Source organism: Oncorhynchus gorbuscha, unplaced genomic scaffold (genome assembly GCF_021184085.1).
Source record: "Oncorhynchus gorbuscha isolate QuinsamMale2020 ecotype Even-year unplaced genomic scaffold, OgorEven_v1.0 Un_scaffold_987, whole genome shotgun sequence".
Taxonomy (NCBI): Eukaryota; Metazoa; Chordata; class Actinopteri; order Salmoniformes; family Salmonidae; genus Oncorhynchus; species Oncorhynchus gorbuscha.
In genome coordinates this window covers 120,657-148,590 of record NW_025745909.1, presented here as the reverse complement: position 1 = coordinate 148,590, position 27,934 = coordinate 120,657, and the positions used below count along the sequence as shown (strand labels likewise).

Sequence of the window (27,934 nt, the reverse complement as noted above, 5' to 3'; positions counted from 1 at the left end):
AGGACTGAGGGCACTACATTAGACCAGGGTCTATAGGACTAAGGGCACTACTTTAGACCAGGGTCTATAGGACTGAGGGCACTACTTTAGACCAGGGTCTATAGGACTGAGGGCACTACTTTAGACCAGGGTCTATAGGACTGAGGGCACTACTTTAGACCAGGGTCTATAGGACTGAGGGCACTACTTTAGACCAGGGTCTATAGGACTGAGGGCACTACTTTAGACCAGGGCCTATAGGACTAAGGGCACTACTTTAGACCAGGGCCTATAGGACTGAGGGCACTACTTTAGACCAGGGTCTATAGGACTAAGGGCACTACTTTAGACCAGGGTCTATAGGACTGAGGGCACTACTTTAGACCAGGACCTATAGGACTGAGGGCACTACTTTTGACCAGGGCCTATAGGACTGAGGGCACTATAGAGGGAATGGGGGAGCCGTTCGGGCCCCAGACTAGGCCTTTCTACTCTTGAGCATCTCCAGGTACATGCGGAGGGACCTCTGGATGGAGTCTTTAGTGATGAAGCTCACAAAGTTGGTGATGTCAGCTTCCCTGTTGGACAGCAGCTTGTCAATGGTCTGTTTCCTCATCATGGACTTGGTGATCTGTCTGGCATGGTCTGGAGGGAGAGGAGAGGTGTTTATATATACACACAGATATATCTGTCTGGCATGGTCTGGAGGGAGAGGAGAGGTGTTTATATAATATATACACACTGATCTATCTGTCTGGCATGGTCTAGAGGGAGAGGAGAGGTGTTTATATAATATATACACACATATCTATCCGTCTGTCTGGCATAGTCTAGAAGAGTTTATATAATATATACACACTGATCTATCCATCTGTCTGGCATGGTCTAGAGGGAGAGGAGAGGTGTTTATATAATATATATACACAAATATAACTGTCTGGCATGGTCTAGAGCAGGGGTGTCAAAGTCAAATGGACGGAGGGCCAAATAAAAAATTTAGCTACAAGCCGAGGGCCGGACTGTTCGAATGTTCATTGAAAATTTTTTAAATGACACATATAGTCTAGTGAACCTAATTGAACCTACTGAAAACCTAACAAATATATTCCAATATGATCAGATAAATAAAGCAATATATTTTCTTATGGCTCTGTCAGTAATCTTTAATTTTCAACAGACACAAAAGACAAATTTCCTTTATATAAAAATCCCCATAACATGAACATTAAATGAAAGAAACCGGTATTCAAGGCACCATCAGTAGCCTATATTTTCTATTTTAGCAAAAGTGGGCTAAATTTACTTCAAAGAAAAAAACAATAATAGCAATTTTCTATCATCCACTCAACTGAAATATTTTTAAAATATAATTGGATTGAAATACAATAAAATAAAGTGCAAAAATCTATTAATCAAAAACAACACTTTGTTTAAGGAGAAGTAACATGCAGTGAAAACAAATATTAAACTTTAACTTTTAAACTTGAACTGAGTAAAAACTCTAAATATGTGATTGCACAGTAATGTTCACTTGTTTGAGGTTGAGGGTGATACTTGGTGGTGTCCCATCTTTTCCACAAGTTCATCAATGTTCGGGGTAAGGCTCTGAGCTGAGGAAATCCTCAGAATTGAGTGGAGGTGTTCAGCAGTAAGTCGACTTCTGTGTGATGTTTTGTTCAAGTTCATCAAAGAAAACAGTTGTTCACACAGGTATGTGCTGCCAAACATAGACAACGTTTGAGCAGCCTGGATGCGCAGCTGGGGCATTGTGTCGGGGAGGAAACGGGCGAACTCCGCAGCACCCACTGCCGCATATTTTGCCCTCAGTGCATCATTGCATTGGAGGTCAATCAACTCCATTTGGAGGTTTGGTGGTGAGCTTTCCACGTCAACAGCAAATGGGTTACCGAGCAGTTCCAACCTGCTTTTTTGTGCTTCAAAGTCAGCAAATCGGCGTCGAAAGTCAGCGGCAAGCATACCTATTTTATCAGCCAACTGTGCGCTCGGGAACGCACTGGTAGAGAGCTTCTCTTTCATGGTCTGGCAGCTGGGAAAGTGGCTCAAATTTTCTTTCCGCATCTGCGTCTCCCACAGAGTCAGTTTGGTTTTAAATGCCTTCACTGTACTGTACATATCAGAGATGACACGATCCCGACCCTGCAGCTGCAAGTTCATTGCATTCAGATGACTCGTAATGTCACACAGAAAAGCCATTTCACACAGAAACATTTCGTCTCGGAGTTGTGTTGTGTCTTTCCCTTTGCTGTCCAAGAACAGACAAATCTCCTCACGAAGCTCGAAACATCTTTGAAGCACCTTTCCCTGGCTTAGCCATCGCACCTCTGTGTGATAAGGCAAATCACCATGCTCCGTTTCTAACTCCGTCAGAAATGCCTTGAACTGGCGGTGATTCAAACCTTTGGCTCTGATAAAGTTAACTGTGCGCGTGATGATGCTCATTACATGCTCCATTTTCAAGGCTTTACCGCACAACGCTTCCTGGTGTATGATACAATGATAAGCTGTCAGCTCACCTGTCGCGTTTTCCTCTTGCATCTTTTCCCGTATCTTCGACACCAGTCCGCTCCTGTGTCCACACATCGCAGGTGCTCCGTCGGTTGTCAAACCCACGAGTTTTTCCCAAGGCAGCTCCATCTCATTTACACATCTTGACACCTCTTCATACAAATCATGCCCCGTAGTTGTGCCATGCATAGGACGTAAAGCCAAAAACTCCTCTGTCACGCTTAGGCTGGAGTCCACTCCGCGGATGAAAATTGACAACTGGGCAATGTCAGAAATGTCGGTGCTCTCATCCACAGCCAAGGAATATGCAATGAAATCTTTTCCCTTTTTCACAAGCTGCTCTTTTAGATTGATGGACAACTGGTCTACTCTCTCGGCAATGGTGTTTCTGCTCAGACTCACATTTAAAAAGAGTTGCCTTTTTTCTGGGCAAACTTCGTCACAAACTTTAATCATGCAGTTTTTGATGAAATCCCCCTCCGTAAATGGCCGGGCTGATTTAGCGATCTCTTCTGCCAAAATAAAACTGGCCTTGACAGCAGCCTGGCCTTATGATTTGGCTTTTTTGAACAGAGCCTGTCGAGATTTGAGGCCTCGTTTTAATTCCTCTGCCTTTTGTAGCCTTTGTTCCATGTCCATATTCTTGTTTTTGTCCGCGTGTTTCGTTTCATAATGTCGTCTCAGATTATACTCTTTCAGTACCGCCACACTTTCTCCACACAGAAGACACACAGGTTTTCCAGCTACCTCCGTGAACAAATACTCCGACTCCCACCTTGTTTGAAACCCCCGGTTCTCAGTGTCCACCTTCCGTTTTGCCATTTTTGATGGGTATCTGAAAGTTAATTTTACTGTGATGCTGACAACTGCTGTGCCAATAAATATTGAAATGAAGCAGCCTACTGCTTGGTGCGTCACCGTTGCATTGTGGGAAATGTAGTATTGGTGCGTGTAAAAGATCTGCGGGCTGCCGGCTTGCTGCGGTCTGCGGGCCGGTTCTAATAATAAATCAAGATCATCCCAGGGGCCGTAAAAAACCTTCTCGCGGGCCGGATGTGGCCCGCGGGCCTTGACTCTGACATATGTGGTCTAGAGGGAGAGGAGAGGTGTTTATATAATATATACACACTGATCTATCCATCTGTCTGGCATGGTCTGGAGGGAGAGGAGAGGTGTTTATATAATATATACACACTGATCTATCTATCTGTCTGGCATGGTCTAGAAGGAGAGGAGAGGTGTTTATATACACACTGATCTATCTATCTGTCTGGCATGGTCTAGAGGGAGAGGAGAGGTGTTTATATACACACAGATCTAGCTATCTATCTGTCTGGCATGGTCTAGAGGGAGGGGAGAGGTGTTTATATACACACTGATCTATCTATCTATCTGTCTGGCATGGTCTAGAGGGAGAGGAGAGGTGTTTATATAATATATACACACATATCTATCTGTCTGTCTGGCATAGTCTAGAGGAGTTTATATAATATATACACACTGATCTATCCATCTGTCTGGCATGGTCTAGAGGGAGAGGAGATGTGTTTATATAATATATATACACAAATATAACTGTCTGGCATGGTCTAGAGGGAGAGGAGAGGTGTTTATATACACACAGATCTAGCCATCTATCTGTCTGGCATGGTCTAGAGGGAGAGGAGAGGTGTTTATATACACACTGATCTATCTATCTATCTATCTATCATGATCTAGAGGGAGAGGAGAGGTGTTTATATACACACACTGATCTATCTATCTATCTATCTATCTATCTATCTATCTATCTATCTATCTATCTATCTATCTATCTATCTATCTATCTATCTATCTATCTATCTATCTATCTATCTATCTATCATGATCTAGAGGGAGAGGAGAGGTGTTTATATACACACTGATCTATCTATCTATCTATCTATCTATCTATCTATCTATCTATCTATCTATCTATCTATCTATCTATCATGATCTAGAGGGAGAGGAGAGGTGTTTATATACACACTGATCTATCTATCTATCTATCTGTCTGGCATGGTCTAGAGGGAGAGTAGAGGTGTTTATATACACACTGATCTATCTATCTATCTATCTATCTATCTATCTATCTATCTATCTTTCTATCTATCTGTGTTTCAGTACCAGTCAACAGTTTGGACACCTACTCATTCAAGGGATTCTCTTTATTTTTACTAGAGTGAAGAATCAAAAATCTGACGAAGGCCGTGAGGCCAATTTATATAGCAGTGACGAGAGCGAGATAGATAGACAGAGTATTCTGACCTGGTACAGCGAGGGAGAGAAAGAGAGAGACAGAGAAAGAGAGTATTCTGACCTGGTACAGCGAGGGAGAGAAAGAGAGAGACCGAGAGAGGGAAAGAGAGAGACCGAGAGAGGGAGAGAGAGAGAGAGAGTATTCTGACCTGGTACAGCGAGGGAGAGAAAGAGAGAGACAGAGAAAGAGAGTATTCTGACCTGGTACAGCGAGGGAGAGAAAGAGAGAGACCGAGAGAGGGAAAGAGAGAGACCGAGAGAGGGAGAGAGAGAGAGAGAGTATTCTGACCTGGTACAGCGAGGGAGAGAAAGAGAGAGACAGAGAAAGAGAGTATTCTGACCTGGTACAGCGAGGGAGAGAAAGAGAGAGACCGAGAGAGGGAGAGAGAGACCGAGAGACAGAGAGACAGAGAGAGAGAGTATTCTGACCTGGTACAGCCAACCACTTGGACATGGTGTCCTGTGCAGTGGAGAGGACCTGGTCCTCAGGAACTAACTGGTCCACCAGGCCGATCTTCAGGGCATCAGGAGCGCTGTACAACAGACCCAGCTCCAACGACAGCTCTGCTGCCCGGTTACCAACCGTGTTCACAAGCGTGTCTTTAAACCTGGACCACAACATGACCGCAACATGAACACAACCACAACATGAACACAACATGACCGCAACATGAACACAACCACAACATGACCGCAACATGAACACAACCACAACATGAACACAACCACAACATGAACACAACCACAACATGAACACAACCACAACATGAACACAACCACAACATGACCGCAACATGAACACAACCACAACATGACCGCAACATGAACACAACCACAACATGACCGCAACATGACCACAACATGACCACAACATGAACACAACCACAACATGACCGCAACATGACCACAACATGACCACAACATGAACACAACCACAACATGACCGCAACATGAACACAACCACAACATGACCGCAACATGAACACAACCACAACACAACCACAACATGAACACAACCACAACATGACCACAACATGAACACAACCACAACATGACCACAACATGAACACAACCACAACATGAACACAACCGCAACATGAACACAACCACAACATGAACACAACCACAACATGAACACAACCACAACATGAACACAACCACAACATGAACACAACCACAACATGAACACAACCACAACATGAACACAACCACAACATGACCGCAACATGAACACAACCACAACATGACCGCAACATGAACACAACCACAACATGACCGCAACATGACCACAACATGACCACAACATGACCATAACCACATTCAGCACCTCACACACACTACAGTGACCATGAACCATCACAACCCTGAGCAGATTCACCACAACAACACTCACTGTGTATTACTGTGTGTGTGTGTGTGTGTGTGTGTGTGTGTGTGTGTGTGTGTGTGTGTGTGTGTGTGTGTGTGTGTGTGTGTGTGTGTGTGTGTGTGTGTGTGTGTGTGTGTGTGTATTACTGTGTATTACTGTGTATTACTGTGTATTACTGTGTATTACTGTGTATTAGTGTGTATTACTGTGTGTGTGTGTATTAGTGTGTGTGTGTGTGTGTGTGTGTGTGTGTGTGTGTGTGTGTGTGTGTGTGTGTGTGTGTGTGTGTGTGTGTGTGTGTGTGTGTGTGTGTGTGTGTGTGTGTGTGTGTGTGTGTGTGTGTGTGTGTGTATTACTGTGTATTACTGTGTATTACTGTGTATTACTGTGTATTAGTGTGTATTACTGTGTGTGTGTGTGTGTGTGTGTGTGTGTCTGTGTGTCTGTGTGTGTGTGTGTGTGTGTGTGTGTGTGTGTGTGTGTGTGTGTGTGTGTGTGTGTGTGTGTGTGTGTGTATTAGTGTGTGTGTGTGTGTATTAGTGTGTGTGTATTAGTGTGTGTGTGTGTGTATTAGTGTGTGTGTGTGTGTGTGTGTGTGTGTGTGTGTGTGTGTGTGTGTGTGTGTGTGTGTGTGTGTGTGTGTGTGTGTGTGTGTGTGTGTGTGTGTGTGTGTGTGTGTGTGTGTGTGTGTGTGTGTATTAGTGTGTGTGTGTGTGTATTAGTGTGTGTATTAGTGTGTGTGTGTGTGTGTGTATTAGTGTGTGTGCCTCACCAGAAGGGAGCTACGATGCCGAGCTGAGTCTCGTTGAGTCCGATGCTGTAGCGAGGATTATCAGCCATGATCCTGTAGTCACATCCTATAGACATGAGACAGCCACCTGCTGGACTAGAGCCCTATAGACAGAGAGAGGTGGTTATAGTCACATCGTATAGACATGAGACAGCCACCTGCTGGACTAGAGCCCTATAGACAGAGAGTGGTGGTTATAGTCACATCCTATAGACATGAGACAGCCACCTGCTGGACTAGAGCCCTATAGACAGAGAGAGATGGTTATAGTCACATCCTACAGACATGAGACAGCCACCTGCTGGACTAGAGCCCTATAGACAGAGAGTGGTGGTTATAGTCACATCCTATAGACATGAGACAGCCACCTGCTGGATAGGAGCCCTATAGACAGAGAGAGGTGGTTATAGTCACATCCTATAGACATGAGACAGCCACCTGCTGGACTAGAGCCCTATAGACAGAGAGTGGTGGTTATAGTCACATCCTATAGACATGAGACAGCCACCTGCTGGATAGGAGCCCTATAGACAGAGAGAGGTGGTTATAGTCACATCCTATAGACATGAGACAGCCACCTGCTGGACTAGAGCCCTATAGACAGAGAGTGGTGGTTATAGTCACATCCTATAGACATGAGACAGCCACCTGCTGGACTAGAGCCCTATAGACAGAGAGAGGTGGTTATAGTCACATCCTATAGACATGAGACAGCCACCTGCTGGACTAGAGCCCTATAGACAGAGAGAGGTGGTTATAGTCACATCCTATAGACATGAGACAGCCACCTGCTGGATAGGAGCCCTATAGACAGAGAGAGGTGGTTATAGTCACATCCTATAGACATGAGACAGCCACCTGCTGGACTAGAGCCCTATAGACAGAGAGTGGTGGTTATAGTCACATCCTATAGACATGAGACAGCCACCTGCTGGATAGGAGCCCTATAGACAGAGAGAGGTGGTTATAGTCACATCCTATAGACATGAGACAGCCACCTGCTGGACTAGAGCCCTATAGACAGAGAGTGGTGGTTATAGTCACATCCTATAGACATGAGACAGCCACCTGCTGGACTAGAGCCCTATAGACAGAGAGAGGTGGTTATAGTCACATCCTATAGACATGAGACAGCCACCTGCTGGACTAGAGCCCTATATATAGATAAACACATGGGACCAACAGACAGAGACACAGACAGAGACACAGACAGAGACACAGACAGAGACACAGAGACAGAGACACAGACAGAGAAACAGACAGAGAAACAGACAGAGAAACAGACAGAGAAACAGACAGAGAAACAGTCAGAGAGACAGTCAGAGAGACAGTCAGAGAGACAGTCAGAGAGACAGTCAGAGAGACAGTCAGAGAGACAGTCAGAGACAGTCAGAGACACAGTCAGAGACACAGTCAGAGACACAGTCAGAGACAGAGACAGAGACACAGTCAGAGACACAGAGACAGACAGAGACACAGACACAGAGACAGAGACACAGAAACAGACAGAGACGTCTGGGTGTGCTGACTCACGTTGATGGCAGCTATGGTGGCCATGTTGGATCCGTAGAGTTTGAGCCACATCTCCTGAACAGCCTTCCAGAACTCTCCACAGCGCTCCGGACTTTTCCCATACATCTCCATGATGTCTAGCCCCGCAGAGAACACCTTGGAGAGGGTCTGGGACACCACACACAGGGGGAGTTATAGTGTGTATCATGGTTTTGTGACAGGACGTGTGTGTGTGTGTGTGTGTGTGTGTGTGTGTGTGTGTGTGTGTGTGTGTGTGTGTGTGTGTGTGTGTGTGTGTGTGTGTGTGTGTGTGTGTGTGTGTGTGTGTGTGTGTGTGTGTGTGTGTGTACTGACCGAGGTGATGATCAGACCTCTACAACTCTTATCCATCTCTAGTTTCTCCAGATTGATACAGAACTCAGTGAGGAAGTCCAGACTCAGACTGTTGACAGGGGGGCTCTGCATCCTCAACACAGCTACACCTAGAGAGGGAGGAGGAGGGGGAGAGGGATGAGGAGGGGGAGGGAGGAGGGGGATGAGAGGGGGATGAGAGTGGGAGAGGGAGGAGGAGGGGAGAGGGGGAGAGGGAGGAGGAGGGGGATGAGAGTGGGAGAGGGAGGAGGAGGGGAGAGGGGGGAGAGGGAGGGGGATGAGAGGGGGAGAGGGAGGAGGGGAGAGGGATGAGGGGGAGAGGGAGGAGGGAGGAGGAGAGGGAGGGGGATGTGGAGGGAGGAGGAGGAGGGAGGAAAGGATGGGGAGGAGGAGGGGGAGAGGGAGGAGGAAATGGATGAGGAGGGGGAGAGGGAGGAGGAAATGGATGAGGAGGGATGAGAGGGAGGAAAGGAGAGGGAGGGGGAGGGGGAGGAGGAGAGGGAGGAGGAGGAGGGGGGGGATGAGGAGGGATGAAAGGAGAGGGAGACAACCAATAGCAGCCTAATCCCTGTGGTGAAAACCGTAACCTGTCCTCCAGGTCTGACCCAAATAAGAATTTGTTCTTAAAACTGACTTGGCAGTTAAATAAAGGTTGAATAAAACACATATATAGGGCTGTGGTTAAAATAGTACACTATATAGGGCAGAGGGCCCTATAACAAATACATATATAGGGCTGTGGTTAAAATAGTACACTATATAGGGCAGAGGGCCCTATAACAAATACATATATAGGGCTGTGGTTAAAATAGTACACTATGTAGGGCAGAGGGCCCTATAACAAATACATATATAGGGCTGTGGTTAAAATAGTACACTATGTAGGGCAGAGGGCCCTATAACAAATACATATATAGGGCTGTGGTTAAAATAGTACACTATATAGGGAAGAGGGCCCTATAACAAATACATATATAGGGCTGTGGTTAAAATAGTACACTATATAGGGCAGAGGGCCCTATAACAAATACATATATAGGGCTGTGGTTAAAATAGTACACTATATAGGGAAGAGGGCCCTATAACAAATACATATATAGGGCTGTGGTTAAAATAGTACACTATATAGGGAAGAGGGCCCTATAACAAATACATATATAGGGCTGTGGTTAAAATAGTACACTATATAGGGAAGAGGGCCCTATAACAAATACATATATAGGGCTGTGGTTAAAATAGTACACTATATAGGGAAGAGGGCCCTATAACAAATACATATATAGGGCTGTGGTTAAAATAGTACACTATATAGGGAAGAGGGCCCTATAACAAATACATATATAGGGCTGTGGTTAAAATAGTACACTATGTAGGGCAGAGGGCCCTATAACAAATACATATATAGGGCTGTGGTTAAAATAGTACACTATGTTGGGAAGAGGGCCCTATAACAAATACATATATAGGGCGGTGGTTAAAATAATACACTATGTAGGGCAGAGGGCCCTATAACAAATACATATATAGGGCTGTGGTTAAAATAGTACACTATGTTGGGAAGAGGGCCCTATAACAAATACATATATAGGGCTGTGGTTAAAATAGTACACTATATAGGGCAGAGGGCCCTATAACAAATACATATATAGGGCTGTGGTTAAAATAGTACACTATATAGGGCAGAGGGCCCTATAACAAATACATATATAGGGCTGTGGTTAAAATAGTACACTATATAGGGCAGAGGGCCCTATAACAAATACATATATAGGGCTGTGGTTAAAATAGTACACTATATAGGGCAGAGGGCCCTATAACAAATACATATATAGGGCTGTGGTTAAAATAGTACACTATATAGGGCAGAGGGCCCTATAACAAATACATATATAGGGCTGTGGTTAAAATAGTACACTATATAGGGAAGAGGGCCCTATAACAAATACATATATAGGGCTGTGGTTAAAATAGTACACTATATAGGGAAGAGGGCCCTATAACAAATACATATATAGGGCTGTGGTTAAAATAGTACACTATATAGGGAAGAGGGCCCTATAACAAATACATATATAGGGCTGTGGTTAAAATAGTACACTATATAGGGAAGAGGGCCCTATAACAAATACATATATAGGGCTGTGGTTAAAATAGTACACTATATAGGGAAGAGGGCCCTATAACAAATACATATATAGGGCTGTGGTTAAAATAGTACACTATATAGGGAAGAGGGCCCTATAACAAATACATATATAGGGCTGTGGTTAAAATAGTACACTATATAGGGAAGAGGGCCCTATAACAAATACATATATAGGGCTGTGGTTAAAATAGTACACTATATAGGGAAGAGGGCCCTATAAAAAACGATTACAATTATTGCCTGATTCCATTTCTTTTTCCCAGGTTTTCACTCTCAAAATCACATTTGTTTGATAGAAGAAAAAACAACACAATTGGAAGTCCACACCAACGCTGAAACCACATCAGGAGACCATTCATGAGGTCTGGGGAAAATCTGAGACATTTAGATTTTTTGGGGTGTAGTTACAACAATATAACAATATATCAGTTCAGTGATTTCCTAAATTCCACACCCCTGGTCTTCCAGGTCGGTTAAATCAAAACCATGAAGTACCGGAGACCTCCAGGACTGTCTACCCTGATGTAAACAGTACCTCCAGGACCAGGGCTGTCTACCCTGATGTAAACAGTACCTGAGACCTCCAGGACCAGGGCTGTCTACCCTGATGTAAACAATACCTGAGACCTCCAGGACCAGGGCTGTCTACCCTGATGGAAACAGTACCTGAGACCTCCAGGACCAGGGCTGTCTACCCTGATGTAAACAGTACCTCCAGGACCAGGGCTGTCTACCCTGATGTAAACAGTACCTGAGACCTCCAGGACCAGGGCTGTCTACCCTGATGTAAACAGTACCTGAGACCTCCAGGACCAGGGCTGTCTACCCTGATGTAAACAGTATCTGAGACCTCCAGGACTGTATACCCTGATGTAAACAGTACCTCCAGGACCAGGGCTGTCTACCCTGATGTAAACAGTACCTCCAGGACCAGGACTGTCTACCCTGATGTAAACAGTACCTCCAGGACCAGGGCGGTCTACCCTGATGTAAACAGTACCTCCAGGACCAGGGCTGTCTACCCTGATGTAAACAGTACCTGAGACCTCCAGGACCAGGGCTGTCTACCCTGATGTAAACAGCACCTCCAGGACCAGGACTGTCTACCCTGATGTAAACATTACCTGAGACCTCCAGGACCAGGGCTGTCTACCTTGATGTAAACAGTACGTCTGGTCTCCAGGACCAGGGCTGTCTACCCTGATGTAAACAGTACGTCTGGTCTCCAGGACCAGGACTGTCTACCCTGATGTAAACAGTACCTCCAGGACCAGGACTGTCTACCCTGATGTAAACAGTACCTCCAGGACCAGGACTGCCTACCCTGATGTAAACAGTACCTCCAGGACCAGGGCTGTCTACCCTGATGTAAACAGTACCGGAGACCCCCAGGACCAGGGCTGTCTACCCTGATGTAAACAGTACCTCCAGGACCAGGACTGTCTACCCTGATGTAAACAGTACCTGAGACCTCCAGGACCAGGACTGTCTACCCTGATGTAAACAGTACCTCCAGGACCAGGGCTGTCTACCCTGATGTAAACAGTACCTCCAGGACCAGGACTGTCTACCCTGATGTAAACAGTACCTCCAGGACCAGGGCTGTCTACCCTGATGTAAACAGTACCTCCAGGACCAGGACTGTCTACCCTGATGTAAACAGTACCTCCAGGACCAGGGCTGTCTACCCTGATGTAAACAGTACCTGAGACCTCCAGGACTGTCTACCCTGATGTAAACAGTACCTCCAGGACCAGGGCTGTCTACCCTGATGTAAACAGTACCTGAGACCTCCACGACTGTCTACCCTGATGTAAACAATACCTGTTGTCTCCAGGACCAGGGCTGTCTACCCTGATGTAAACAATACCTGTTGTCTCCAGGACCAGGGCTGTATACCCTGATGTAAACAGTACCTGAGACCTCCAGGATCAGGGCTGTCTACCCTGAAGTAAACAGTACCTCCAGGACCAGGACTGTCTACCCTGATGTAAACAATACCTGAGACCTCCAGGACCAGGGCTGTCTACCCTGATGTAAACAATACCTGTTGTCTCCAGGACCAGGGCTGTCTACCCTGATGTAAACAATACCTGTTGTCTCCAGGACCAGGGCTGTATACCCTGATGTAAACAGTACCTGAGACCTCCAGGATCAGGGCTGTCTACCCTGAAGTAAACAGTACCTGAGACCTCCAGGACTGTCTACCCTGATGTAAACAGTACCTCCAGGACCAGGACTGTCTACCCTGATGTAAACAGTACCTCCAGGACCAGGGCTGTCTACCCTGATGTAAACAGTACCTGAGAACTCCAGGACCAGGGCTGTCTACCCTGATGTAAACAGTACCTCCAGGACCAGGACTGTCTACCCTGATGTAAACAGTACCTCCAGGACCAGGGCTGTCTACCCTGATGTAAACAGTACCTGAGACCTCCACGACTGTCTACCCTGATGTAAACAATACCTGTTGTCTCCAGGACCAGGGCTGTCTACCCTGATGTAAACAATACCTGTTGTCTCCAGGACCAGGGCTGTATACCCTGAAGTAAACAGTACCTGAGACCTCCAGGACCAGGACTGTCTACCCTGATGTAAACAGTACCTGAGACCTCCAGCACCAGGACTGTCTACCCTGATGTAAACAGTACCTGAGACCTCCAGGACTGTCTACCCTGATGTAAACAGTACCTGAGACCTCCAGGACCAGGGCTGTCTACCCTGAAGTAAACAGTACCTGAGACCTCCAGGACTGTCTACCCTGATGTAAACAGTACCTCCAGGACCAGGGCTGTCTACCCTGATGTAAACAGTACCTCCAGGACCAGGACTGTCTACCCTGATGTAAACAGTACCTCCAGGACTGTCTACCCTGATGTAAACAGTACCTGTTGTCTCCAGGACCAGGACTGTCTACCCTGATGTAAACAGCACCTCCAGGACCAGGGCTGTCTACCCTGATGTAAACAGCACCTCCAGGACCAGGGCTGTCTACCCTGATGTAAACAGTACCGGAGACCTCCAGGACCAGGGCTGTCTACCCTGATGTAAACAGTACCTGAGACCTCCAGGACCAGGGCTGTCTACCCTGATGTAAACAGTACCGGAGACCTCCAGGACCAGGGCTGTCTACCCTGATGTAAACAGTACCTGAGACCTCCAGGACCAGGGCTGTCTACCCTGATGTAAACAGTACCTCCAGGACCAGGACTGTCTACCCTGATGTAAACAGTACCTCCAGGACCAGGACTGTCTACCCTGATGTAAACACTACCTGTGGTCTCCAGGACTGTCTACCCTGATGTAAACAGTACCTCCAGGACCAGGACTGTCTACCCTGATGTAGGGGACAGGGTGCCATTTGGGACAGGTAAAGAAGCTGTGCAGGGGTTTACCTGTACTGTTGTCCAGGTCCACCTTGATCTTAGGTGAGGTAGAGCTGTTTCTCTGCTGCAGAGAGAAGCACGGCGACACACACTCTCTCCCATGTCTACTGTGGTTGGACAACTGGGACAACACACCTGCCAAAGAACAACAATATCATAAAACAATATAAAATAACATAATATAACATTATAAAATAACATAATATAACAATATAAAATAACATAATATAACAATATAAAATAACATAATATAACAATATAACAAATTAACTTAATAATAACAATATAATATAACAATATAATATAACAATATAATAAAATAATATAACAATATAATAAAATAATATAATATAACAATATAATATAACAATATAATAAAATAATATAACAATATAATAAAATAATATAACAATATAATAAAATAATATAACAATATAATATAACAATATAATATAACAATATAATATAACAATATAATATAACAATATAATAAAATAATATAACAATATAATATAACAATATAATATAACAATATAATATAACAATATAATATAACAATATAATAAAATAATATAACAATATAAAATAACATTATAAAATAACATAATATAACATTATAAAATAACATAATATAACATTATAAAATAACATAATATAACATAATAACAAATTAACTTAATAATAACAATATAATATAACAATATAATAAAATAATATAACAATATAATAAAATAATATAACAATATAATAAAATAATATAACAATATAATATAACAATATAATAAAATAATAACAATATAATAATATAATATAACAATATAATATAACAATATAACAATATAATATAACAATATAATATAACAATATAATATAACAATATAATATAACAATATAATAAAATAATATAACAATATAATAAAATAATATAACAATATAATAAAATAATATAACAATATAATAAAATAATATAACAATATAATAATATAATATAACAATATAATAAAATAATATAACAATATAATATAACAATATAATATAACAATATAATATAACAATATAATAAAATAATATAACAATATAATATAACAATATAATATAACAATATAATATAACAATATAATATAACAATATAATAAAATAATATAACAATATAATAAAATAATATAACAATATAATATAATAATATAACAATATAATATAACAATATAATAAAATAATATAACAATATAATATAACAATATAACAATATAATAAAATAATATAACAATATAATATAACAATATAATAAAATAATATAACAATATAATATAACAATATAATAAAATAATATAACAATATAACAATATAATAGAACGATATAATAAAACAATTAAATATAACGATATAACAATGAGGGGGTGGAATAATGATAGTTGACATCGTCACTGAAACCACGTGACCTTGGATGGAGCCCTAGTCACTATATACAGTGTCATGTTGTTGGAGCCCTAGTCACTATATACAGTGTCATGTTGGAGCCCTAGTCACTATATACAGTGTCATGTTGGAGCCCTAGTCACTATATACAGTGTCATGTTGTTGGAGCCCTAGTCACTATATACAGTGTCATGTTGTTGGAGCCCTAGTCACTATATACAGTGTCATGTTGTTGGAGCCCTAGTCACTATATAGAGTGTCATGTTGGAGCCCTAGTCACTATATACAGTGTCATGTTGTTGGAGCCCTAGTCACTATATACAGTGTCATGTTGTTGGAGCCATAGTCACTATATACAGTGTCATGTTGTTGGAGCCCTAGTCACTATATACAGTGTCATGTTGGAGCCCTAGTCACTATATACAGTGTCATGTTGGAGCCCTAGTCACTATATACAGTGACATGTTGTTGGAGCCCTAGTCACTATATACAGTGTCATGTTGGAGCCCTAGTCACTATATACAGTGTCATGTTGGAGCCCTAGTCACTATATACAGTGTCATGTTGGAGCCCTAGTCACTATATACAGTGTCATGTTGTTGGAGCCCTAGTCACTATATACAGTGTCATGTTGGAGCCCTAGTCACTATATACAGTGTCATGTTGGAGCCCTAGTCTCTATATACAGTGTCATGTTGGAGCCCTAGTCACTATATACAGTGTCATGTTGGAGCCCTAGTCACTATATACAGTGTCATGTTGTTGGAGCCCTAGTCACTATATACAGTGTCATGTTGGAGCCCTAGTCACTATATACAGTGTCATGTTGGAGCCCTAGTCACTATATACAGTGTCATGTTGGAGCCCTAGTCACTATATACAGTGTCATGTTGGAGCCCTAGTCACTATATACAGTGTCATGTTGGAGCCCTAGTCACTATATACAGTGTCATGTTGGAGCCCTAGTCACTATATACAGTGTCATGTTGGAGCCCTAGTCACTATATACAGTGTCATGTTGGAGCCCTAGTCACTATATACAGTGTCATGTTGGAGCCCTAGTCACTATATACAGTGTCATGTTGGAGCCCTAGTCACTATATACAGTGTCATGTTGTTGGAGCCCTAGTCACTATATACAGTGTCATGTTGGAGCCCTAGTCACTATATACAGTGTCATGTTGGAGCCCTAGTCACTATATACAGTGTCATGTTGGAGCCTTAGTCACTATATACAGTGTCATGTTGGAGCCCTAGTCACTATATACAGTGTTATGTTGGAGCCCTAGTCACTATATACAGTGTCATGTTGGAGCCCTAGTCACTATATACAGTGTCATGTTGGAGCCCTAGTCACTATATACAGTGTCATGTTGGAGCCCTAGTCACTATATACAGTGTCATGTTGGAGCCCTAGTCACTATATACAGTGTCATGTTGGAGCCCTAGTCACTATATACAGTGTCATGTTGGAGCCCTAGTCACTATATACAGTGTCATGTTGGAGCCCTAGTCACTATATACAGTGTCATGTTGGAGCCCTAGTCACTATATACAGTGTCATGTTGTTGGAGCCCTAGTCACTATATACAGTGTCATGTTGGAGCCCTAGTCACTATATACAGTGTCATGTTGGAGCCCTAGTCACTATATACAGTGACATGTTGTTGGAGCCCTAGTCACTATATACAGTGACATGTTGTTGGAGCCCTAGTCACTATATACAGTGTCATGTTGTTGGAGCCCTAGTCACTATATACAGTGTCATGTTGGAGCCCTAGTCACTATATACAGTGTCATGTTGGAGCCCTAGTCACTATATACAGTGTCATGTTGGAGCCCTAGTCACTATATACAGTGTCATGTTGGAGCCCTAGTCACTATATACAGTGACATGTTGTTGGAGCCCTAGTCACTATATACAGTGACATGTTGTTGGAGCCCTAGTCACTATATACAGTGTCATGTTGTTGGAGCCCTAGTCACTATATACAGTGTCATGTTGGAGCCCTAGTCACTATATACAGTGTCATGTTGGAGCCCTAGTCACTATATACAGTGTCATGTTGGAGCCCTAGTCACTATATACAGTGTCATGTTGGAGCCCTAGTCACTATATACAGTGTCATGTTGGAGCCCTAGTCACTATATACAGTGACATGTTGTTGGAGCCCTAGTCACTATATACAGTGACATGTTGTTGGAGCCCTAGTCACTATATACAGTGTCATGTTGTTGGAGCCCTAGTCACTATATACAGTGTCATGTTGGAGCCCTAGTCACTATATACAGTGTCATGTTGGAGCCCTAGTCACTATATACAGTGTCATGTTGGAGCCCTAGTCACTATATACAGTGACATGTTGTTGGAGCCCTAGTCACTATATACAGTGACATGTTGTTGGAGCCCTAGTCACTATATACAGTGTCATGTTGTTGGAGCCCTAGTCACTATATACAGTGTCATGTTGGAGCCCTAGTCACTATATACAGTGTCATGTTGGAGCCCTAGTCACTATATACAGTGTCATGTTGGAGCCCTAGTCACTATATACAGTGTCATGTTGGAGCCCTAGTCACTATATACAGTGACATGTTGTTGGAGCCCTAGTCACTATATACAGTGACATGTTGTTGGAGCCCTAGTCACTATATACAGTGTCATGTTGTTGGAGCCCTAGTCACTATATACAGTGTCATGTTGGAGCCCTAGTCACTATATACAGTGTCATGTTGGAGCCCTAGTCACTATATACAGTGTCATGTTGGAGCCCTAGTCACTATATACAGTGTCATGTTGGAGCCCTAGTCACTATATACAGTGTCATGTTGGAGCCCTAGTCACTATATACAGTGTCATGTTGTTGGAGCCCTAGTCACTATATACAGTGTCATGTTGTTGGAGCCCTAGTCACTATATACAGTGTCATGTTGGAGCCCTAGTCACTATATACAGTGTCATGTTGGAGCCCTAGTCACTATATACAGTGTCATGTTGTTGGAGCCCTAGTCACTATATACAGTGTCATGTTGTTGGAGCCCTAGTCACTATATACAGTGTCATGTTGTTGGAGCCCTAGTCACTATATACAGTGTCATGTTGGAGCCCTAGTCACTATATACAGTGTCATGTTGTTGGAGCCCTAGTCACTATATACAGTGTCATGTTGTTGGAGCCATAGTCACTATATACAGTGTCATGTTGTTGGAGCCCTAGTCACTATATACAGTGTCATGTTGGAGCCCTAGTCACTATATACAGTGTCATGTTGGAGCCCTAGTCACTATATACAGTGACATGTTGTTGGAGCCCTAGTCACTATATACAGTGTCATGTTGGAGCCCTAGTCACTATATACAGTGTCATGTTGGAGCCCTAGTCACTATATACAGTGTCATGTTGGAGCCCTAGTCACTATATACAGTGTCATGTTGTTGGAGCCCTAGTCACTATATACAGTGTCATGTTGTTGGAGCCCTAGTCACTATATACAGTGTCATGTTGGAGCCCTAGTCACTATATACAGTGTCATGTTGGAGCCCTAGTCACTATATACAGTGTCATGTTGGAGCCCTAGTCACTATATACAGTGTCATGTTGGAGCCCTAGTCACTATATACAGTGTCATGTTGGAGCCCTAGTCACTATATACAGTGTCATGTTGTTGGAGCCCTAGTCACTATATACAGTGTCATGTTGGAGCCCTAGTCACTATATACAGTGTCATGTTGGAGCCCTAGTCACTATATACAGTGTCATGTTGGAGCCCTAGTCACTATATACAGTGTCATGTTGGAGCCCTAGTCACTATATACAGTGTCATGTTGGAGCCCTAGTCACTATATACAGTGTCATGTTGGAGCCCTAGTCACTATATACAGTGTCATGTTGGAGCCCTAGTCACTATATACAGTGTCATGTTGGAGCCCTAGTCACTATATACAGTGTCATGTTGTTGGAGCCCTAGTCACTATATACAGTGTCATGTTGTTGGAGCCCTAGTCACTATATACAGTGTCATGTTGTTGGAGCCCTAGTCACTATATACAGTGTCATGTTGGAGCCCTAGTCACTATATACAGTGTCATGTTGTTGGAGCCCTAGTCACTATATACAGTGTCATGTTGGAGCCCTAGTCACTATATACAGTGTCATGTTGGAGCCCCTAGTCACTATATACAGTGTCATGTTGGAGCCTAGTCACTATATACAGTGTCATGTTGGAGCCCTAGTCACTATATACAGTGTCATGTTGGAGCCCTAGTCACTATATACAGTGTCATGTTGGAGCCCTAGTCACTATATACAGTGTCATGTTGGAGCCCTAGTCACTATATACAGTGTCATGTTGGAGCCCTAGTCACTATATACAGTGTCATGTTGGAGCCCTAGTCACTATATACAGTGTCATGTTGGAGCCCTAGTCACTATATACAGTGTCATGTTGGAGCCCTAGTCACTATATACAGTGTCATGTTGGAGCCCTAGTCACTATATACAGTGTCATGTTGGAGCCCTAGTCACTATATACAGTGTCATGTTGTTGGAGCCCTAGTCACTATATACAGTGTCATGTTGGAGCCCTAGTCACTATATACAGTGTCATGTTGGAGCCCTAGTCACTATATACAGTGACATGTTGTTGGAGCCCTAGTCACTATATACAGTGACATGTTGTTGGAGCCCTAGTCACTATATACAGTGTCATGTTGTTGGAGCCCTAGTCACTATATACAGTGTCATGTTGGAGCCCTAGTCACTATATACAGTGTCATGTTGGAGCCCTAGTCACTATATACAGTGTCATGTTGGAGCCCTAGTCACTATATACAGTGTCATGTTGGAGCCCTAGTCACTATATACAGTGTCATGTTGGAGCCCTAGTCACTATATACAGTGTCATGTTGTTGGAGCCCTAGTCACTATATACAGTGTCATGTTGGAGCCCTAGTCACTATATGCAGTGTCATGTTGGAGCCCTAGTCACTATATACAGTGTCATGTTGGAGCCCTAGTCACTATATACAGTGACATGTTGGAGCCCTAGTCACTATATACAGTGACATGTTGTTGGAGCCCTAGTCACTATATACAGTGTCATGTTGTTGGAGCCCTAGTCACTATATACAGTGTCATGTTGTTGGAGCCCTAGTCACTATATACAGTGTCATGTTGGAGCCCTAGTCACTATATACAGTGTCATGTTGGAGCCCTAGTCACTATATACAGTGTCATGTTGTTGGAGCCCTAGTCACTATATACAGTGTCATGTTGGAGCCCTAGTCACTATATGCAGTGTCATGTTGGAGCCCTAGTCACTATATACAGTGTCATGTTGGAGCCCTAGTCACTATATACAGTGACATGTTGGAGCCCTAGTCACTATATACAGTGACATGTTGTTGGAGCCCTAGTCACTATATACAGTGTCATGTTGTTGGAGCCCTAGTCACTATATACAGTGTCATGTTGTTGGAGCCCTAGTCACTATATACAGTGTCATGTTGTTGGAGCCCAGTCACTATATACAGTGTCATGTTGGAGCCCTAGTCACTATATACAGTGTCATGTTGGAGCCCTAGTCACTATATACAGTGTCATGTTGGAGCCCTAGTCACTATATACAGTGTCATGTTGGAGCCCTAGTCACTATATACAGTGTCATGTTGGAGCCCTAGTCACTATATACAGTGTCATGTTGGAGCCCTAGTCACTATATACAGTGTCATGTTGGAGCCCTAGTCACTATATACAGTGTCATGTTGGAGCCCTAGTCACTATATACAGTGTCATGTTGGAGCCCTAGTCACTATATACAGTGTCATGTTGGAGCCCTAGTCACTATATACAGTGTCATGTTGGAGCCCTAGTCACTATATACAGTGTCATGTTGGAGCCCTAGTCACTATATACAGTGTCATGTTGGAGCCCTAGTCACTATATACAGTGTCATGTTGTTGGAGCCCTAGTCACTATATACAGTGTCATGTTGTTGGAGCCCTAGTCACTATATACAGTGTCATGTTGGAGCCCTAGTCACTATATACAGTGACATACAGTGACATGTTGTTGGAGCCCTAGTCACTATATACAGTGACATGTTGTTGGAGCCCTAGTCACTATATACAGTGTCATGTTGTTGGAGCCCTAGTCACTATATACAGTGTCATGTTGGAGCCCTAGTCACTATATACAGTGTCATGTTGGAGCCCTAGTCACTATATACAGTGTCATGTTGGAGCCCTAGTCACTATATACAGTGTCATGTTGGAGCCCTAGTCACTATATACAGTGTCATGTTGGAGCCCTAGTCACTATATACAGTGTCATGTTGTTGGAGCCCTAGTCACTATATACAGTGTCATGTTGGAGCCCTAGTCACTATATGCAGTGTCATGTTGGAGCCCTAGTCACTATATACAGTGTCATGTTGGAGCCCTAGTCACTATATACAGTGACATGTTGGAGCCCTAGTCACTATATACAGTGACATGTTGTTGGAGCCCTAGTCACTATATACAGTGTCATGTTGTTGGAGCCCTAGTCACTATATACAGTGTCATGTTGTTGGAGCCCTAGTCACTATATACAGTGTCATGTTGTTGGAGCCCTAGTCACTATATACAGTGTCATGTTGGAGCCCTAGTCACTATATACAGTGTCATGTTGGAGCCCTAGTCACTATATACAGTGTCATGTTGGAGCCCTAGTCACTATATACAGTGTCATGTTGGAGCCCTAGTCACTATATACAGTGTCATGTTGGAGCCCTAGTCACTATATACAGTGTCATGTTGTTGGAGCCCTAGTCACTATATACAGTGTCATGTTGTTGGAGCCCTAGTCACTATATACAGTGTCATGTTGTTGGAGCCCTAGTCACTATATACAGTGTCATGTTGGAGCCCTAGTCACTATATACAGTGTCATGTTGTTGGAGCCCTAGTCACTATATACAGTGTCATGTTGGAGCCCTAGTCACTATATACAGTGTCATGTTGGAGCCCTAGTCACTATATACAGTGACATGTTGTTGGAGCCCTAGTCACTATATACAGTGACATGTTGTTGGAGCCCTAGTCACTATATACAGTGTCATGTTGGAGCCCTAGTCACTATATACAGTGTCATGTTGGAGCCCTAGTCACTATATACAGTGACATGTTGGAGCCCTAGTCACTATATACAGTGACATGTTGTTGGAGCCCTAGTCACTATATACAGTGTCATGTTGTTGGAGCCCTAGTCACTATATACAGTGTCATGTTGTTGGAGCCCTAGTCACTATATACAGTGTCATGTTGTTGGAGCCCTAGTCACTATATAGAGTGTCATGTTGGAGCCCTAGTCACTATATACAGTGACATGTTGGAGCCCTAGTCACTATATACAGTGACATGTTGTTGGAGCCCTAGTCACTATATACAGTGTCATGTTGTTGGAGCCCTAGTCACTATATACAGTGTCATGTTGTTGGAGCCCTAGTCACTATATACAGTGTCATGTTGGAGCCCTAGTCACTATATGCAGTGTCATGTTGGAGCCCTAGTCACTATATACAGTGTCATGTTGGAGCCCTAGTCACTATATACAGTGTCATGTTGTTGGAGTCCTAGTCACTATATACAGTGTCATGTTGGAGCCCTAGTCACTATATACAGTGACATGTTGTTGGAGCCCTAGTCACTATATACAGTGTCATGTTGTTGGAGCCCTAGTCACTATATACAGTGTCATGTTGTTGGAGCCCTAGTCACTATATACAGTGTCATGTTGTTGGAGCCCTAGTCACTATATACAGTGTCATGTTGGAGCCCTAGTCACTATATACAGTGTCATGTTGTTGGAGCCCTAGTCACTATATACAGTGTCATGTTGGAGCCCTAGTCACTATATACAGTGTCATGTTGTTGGAGCCCTAGTCACTATATACAGTGTCATGTTGGAGCCCTAGTCACTATATACAGTGTCATGTTGGAGCCCTAGTCACTATATACAGTGTCATGTTGGAGCCCTAGTCACTATATACAGTGTCATGTTGGAGCCCTAGTCACTATATACAGTGTCATGTTGGAGCCCTAGTCACTATATACAGTGTCATGTTGGAGCCCTAGTCACTATATACAGTGTCATGTTGGAGCCCTAGTCACTATATACAGTGTCATGTTGGAGCCCTAGTCACTATATACAGTGTCATGTTGGAGCCCTAGTCACTATATACAGTGTCATGTTGTTGGAGCCCTAGTCACTATATACAGTGTCATGTTGTTGGAGCCCTAGTCACTATATACAGTGTCATGTTGTTGGAGCCCTAGTCACTATATACAGTGTCATGTTGGAGCCCTAGTCACTATATACAGTGTCATGTTGTTGGAGCCCTAGTCACTATATACAGTGTCATGTTGGAGCCCTAGTCACTATATACAGTGTCATGTTGGAGCCTAGTCACTATATACAGTGTCATGTTGGAGCCCTAGTCACTATATACAGTGTCATGTTGTTGGAGCCCTAGTCACTATATACAGTGTCATGTTGGAGCCCTAGTCACTATATACAGTGTCATGTTGGAGCCCTAGTCACTATATACAGTGTCATGTTGTTGGAGCCCTAGTCACTATATACAGTGTCATGTTGGAGCCCTAGTCACTATATACAGTGACATGTTGTTGGAGCCCTAGTCACTATATACAGTGTCATGTTGTTGGAGCCCTAGTCACTATATACAGTGTCATGTTGGAGCCCTAGTCACTATATACAGTGTCTTGTTGTTGGAGCCCTAGTCACTATATACAGTGTCATGTTGGAGCCCTAGTCACTATATACAGTGTCATGTTGGAGCCCTAGTCACTATATACAGTGTCATGTTGTTGGAGTCCTAGTCACTATATACAGTGTCATGTTGGAGCCCTAGTCACTATATACAGTGTCATGTTGTTGGAGCCCTAGTCACTATATACAGTGTCATGTTGTTGGAGCCCTAGTCACTATATACAGTGTCATGTTGTTGGAGCCCTAGTCACTATATACAGTGTCATGTTGTTGGAGCCCTAGTCACTATATACAGTGTCATGTTGGAGCCCTAGTCACTATATACAGTGTCATGTTGGAGCCCTAGTCACTATATACAGTGTCATGTTGGAGCCCTAGTCACTATATACAGTGTCATGTTGGAGCCCTAGTCACTATATACAGTGTCATGTTGGAGCCCTAGTCACTATATACAGTGTCATGTTGGAGCCCTAGTCACTATATACAGTGTCATGTTGTTGGAGCCCTAGTCACTATATACAGTGTCATGTTGGAGCCCTAGTCACTATATACAGTGTCATGTTGGAGCCCTAGTCACTATATACAGTGTCATGTTGGAGCCCTAGTCACTATATACAGTGTCATGTTGTTGGAGCCCTAGTCACTATATACAGTGTCATGTTGTTGGAGCCCTAGTCACTATATACAGTGTCATGTTGGAGCCCTAGTCACTATATACAGTGTCATGTTGTTGGAGCCCTAGTCACTATATACAGTGTCATGTTGTTGGAGTCCTAGTCACTATATACAGTGTCATGTTGGAGCCCTAGTCACTATATACAGTGTCATGTTGGAGTCCTAGTCACTATATACAGTGTCATGTTGGAGCCCTAGTCACTATATACAGTGTCATGTTGGAGCCCTAGTCACTATATACAGTGTCATGTTGGAGCCCTAGTCACTATATACAGTGTCATGTTGGAGCCCTAGTCACTATATACAGTGTCATGTTGGAGCCCTAGTCACTATATACAGTGTCATGTTGGAGCCCTAGTCACTATATACAGTGACATGTTGTTGGAGCCCTAGTCACTATATACAGTGTCATGTTGTTGGAGCCCTAGTCACTATATACAGTGTCATGTTGTTGGAGCCCTAGTCACTATATACAGTGTCATGTTGGAGCCCTAGTCACTATATACAGTGTCATGTTGGAGCCCTAGTCACTATATACAGTGTCATGTTGGAGCCCTAGTCACTATATACAGTGTCATGTTGGAGCCCTAGTCACTATATACAGTGTCATGTTGGAGCCCTAGTCACTATATACAGTGTCATGTTGGAGCCCTAGTCACTATATACAGTGTCATGTTGGAGCCCTAGTCACTATATACAGTGTCATGTTGGAGCCCTAGTCACTATATACAGTGTCATGTTGTTGGAGCCCTAGTCACTATATACAGTGACATGTTGTTGGAGCCCTAGTCACTATATACAGTGTCATGTTGGAGCCCTAGTCACTATATACAGTGTCATGTTGGAGCCCTAGTCACTATATACAGTGACATGTTGTTGGAGCCCTAGTCACTATATACAGTGTCATGTTGTTGGAGCCCTAGTCACTATATACAGTGTCATGTTGTTGGAGCCCTAGTCACTATATACAGTGTCATGTTGGAGCCCTAGTCACTATATACAGTGTCATGTTGGAGCCCTAGTCACTATATACAGTGTCATGTTGGAGCCCTAGTCACTATATACAGTGTCATGTTGGAGCCCTAGTCACTATATACAGTGTCATGTTGGAGCCCTAGTCACTATATACAGTGTCATGTTGTTGGAGCCCTAGTCACTATATACAGTGTCATGTTGTTGGAGCCCTAGTCACTATATACAGTGTCATGTTGGAGCCCTAGTCACTATATACAGTGTCATGTTGGAGCCCTAGTCACTATATACAGTGACATGTTGTTGTGGCTCTGTACTCTACTTTGGATTTGAAACGGTACAATGACTAGGAGGTTAAAGTGTAGGCTGTCAGCTTTAATTTGAGGGTATTTTCATCCATATCGGGTGACCCGTTTAGATATTAGAGCACTTTTTGTACTTAGTCCTCACATTTTAGGGCACCAAAAGTATTGGGGCAAATTCACTTATGTCAATTAAAGTAGGTTAAAGTTGAGTATTTAGTCCCATATTCATAGCACACAATGACTACATCAACCTTGTGACTCTACAAACTGGTTGGATGCATTTGCTGTTTGTTTTGGTTGTGTCAGATGATTTGGTGCCCAATAGAAATGAAGGGTAAATAATGTATTGTCATTTTGGAGTCACTTTTATTGTAAATAAGAATAGATGATGTTTCTGAACACTTCTACATTAAAATGTGGAAGCTACCATGATTATGGATGATGAATGAATCGTGAACAAATAGCACACCCCAAGACATGTTTTCACAATTACAATAACAGCTACTATATATTAGCTAGTTGATAGATCCCAGATAGCCCACGCAAACGGACAATGTGACATTAAGCGACACAAGGACAGACACAAGCGTCCTGTGATCTTTGCTCTAGTTTCTGGAAGACCAGGGAAGGGGAGGCGAGCTAACTACTTAGCCATGCAATCTAACCACAGATATTCATGTTTGTTCTCGAAATGGGCCATCAAAACTCCGGAGAAATAGCTATTAAACTATTCCTGCTGTACTTACTACTCAATGTCAGGTAAGTTCACATACCTGAAAACCCGAATTTTGCGGAATTTCTCAACACATTTGCCATCTCGACCCGTCAAGTTGACACAAACAGGCTGCACACACTGCGGCTGGGCTGCTCTGGAGGAGGAGATTACAGAGGAGGCGGGGCCAACATCTCAGTATTGGCATCTGATTGGACGTGAACGCCGTGACTGTCGGTGTTTTGTGGGTGTTGAAAACGTGATTCACCCTATCAGACTGCCGGACTATCAACCACACTGGGCAAACTCGTTTAACGAGGCCCGGTGCCCAGGGTGAGGAGTTTCCGTTTTTTAAACGATTCCATTGTTCTTTAAAAATCTTTAACTAACCCGGGGTATCGGGCCATGCAAAACGAACTCACCCACTGACGAAGTGGGGGTTGCTTGACAGGGATTGGTTACAGACTACTTCCAGGGTCAAGGACTGAAGACTTGATGTTGTATGTTTTATAGTCCGTCGTTGTACATAGTTAGATACTAATGTTTGTTTTACTATTGGTTAAACTCTCGTACCTCATCAGAACCCCAAATATAAGCTTGTTATACTCAAATGATTGTAAACAAAGTAAATGTCAACAAACACTGTATATATCCTAAAATCAAAATAGTTAAAACAATAATTTTGATATCATGGATGGTCAGTCTTTGCATACATAGCTCTTGCTTT

The 27,934-nt window shown here is 43.1% G+C and overlaps 1 protein-coding gene across 1 annotated transcript; it reads right to left on the bottom strand.

The window, feature by feature from the left end:
• Positions 1–308: 308 nt before the first annotated feature.
• LOC124020922 (enoyl-CoA delta isomerase 1, mitochondrial-like) lies at positions 309–27,421 on the bottom strand. Its single transcript, XM_046336235.1, has 7 exons — positions 27,269–27,421; positions 14,367–14,492; positions 8,808–8,935; positions 8,475–8,621; positions 6,924–7,045; positions 5,212–5,390; positions 309–624 (listed from the first exon to the last, which is right to left on the bottom strand). The coding sequence occupies exons 1-7, from the start codon at positions 27,309–27,311 to the stop codon at positions 458–460; spliced, it is 912 nt and encodes a 303-aa protein (XP_046192191.1). The 5' UTR covers positions 27,312–27,421; the 3' UTR covers positions 309–457.
• Between the last annotated feature and the right edge of the window lie 513 nt (positions 27,422–27,934).

Bases quoted from the DNA above. Each gene is read 5' to 3' on its own strand.
- LOC124020922 (XM_046336235.1), bottom strand. From the start codon at position 27,311: ATGGCAAATGTGTTGAGAAATTCCGCAAAATTCGGGTTTTCAG. The intron at 8,936-14,366 runs GTAAACCCCTGC...CTCCCTCTCTAG, and splicing joins GGACCTGGACAACAGTACAG to GTGTAGCTGTGTTGAGGATG. The intron at 5,391-6,923 runs GTGAGGCACACA...GTTGTGGTCCAG, and splicing joins GGCATCGTAGCTCCCTTCTG to GTTTAAAGACACGCTTGTGA.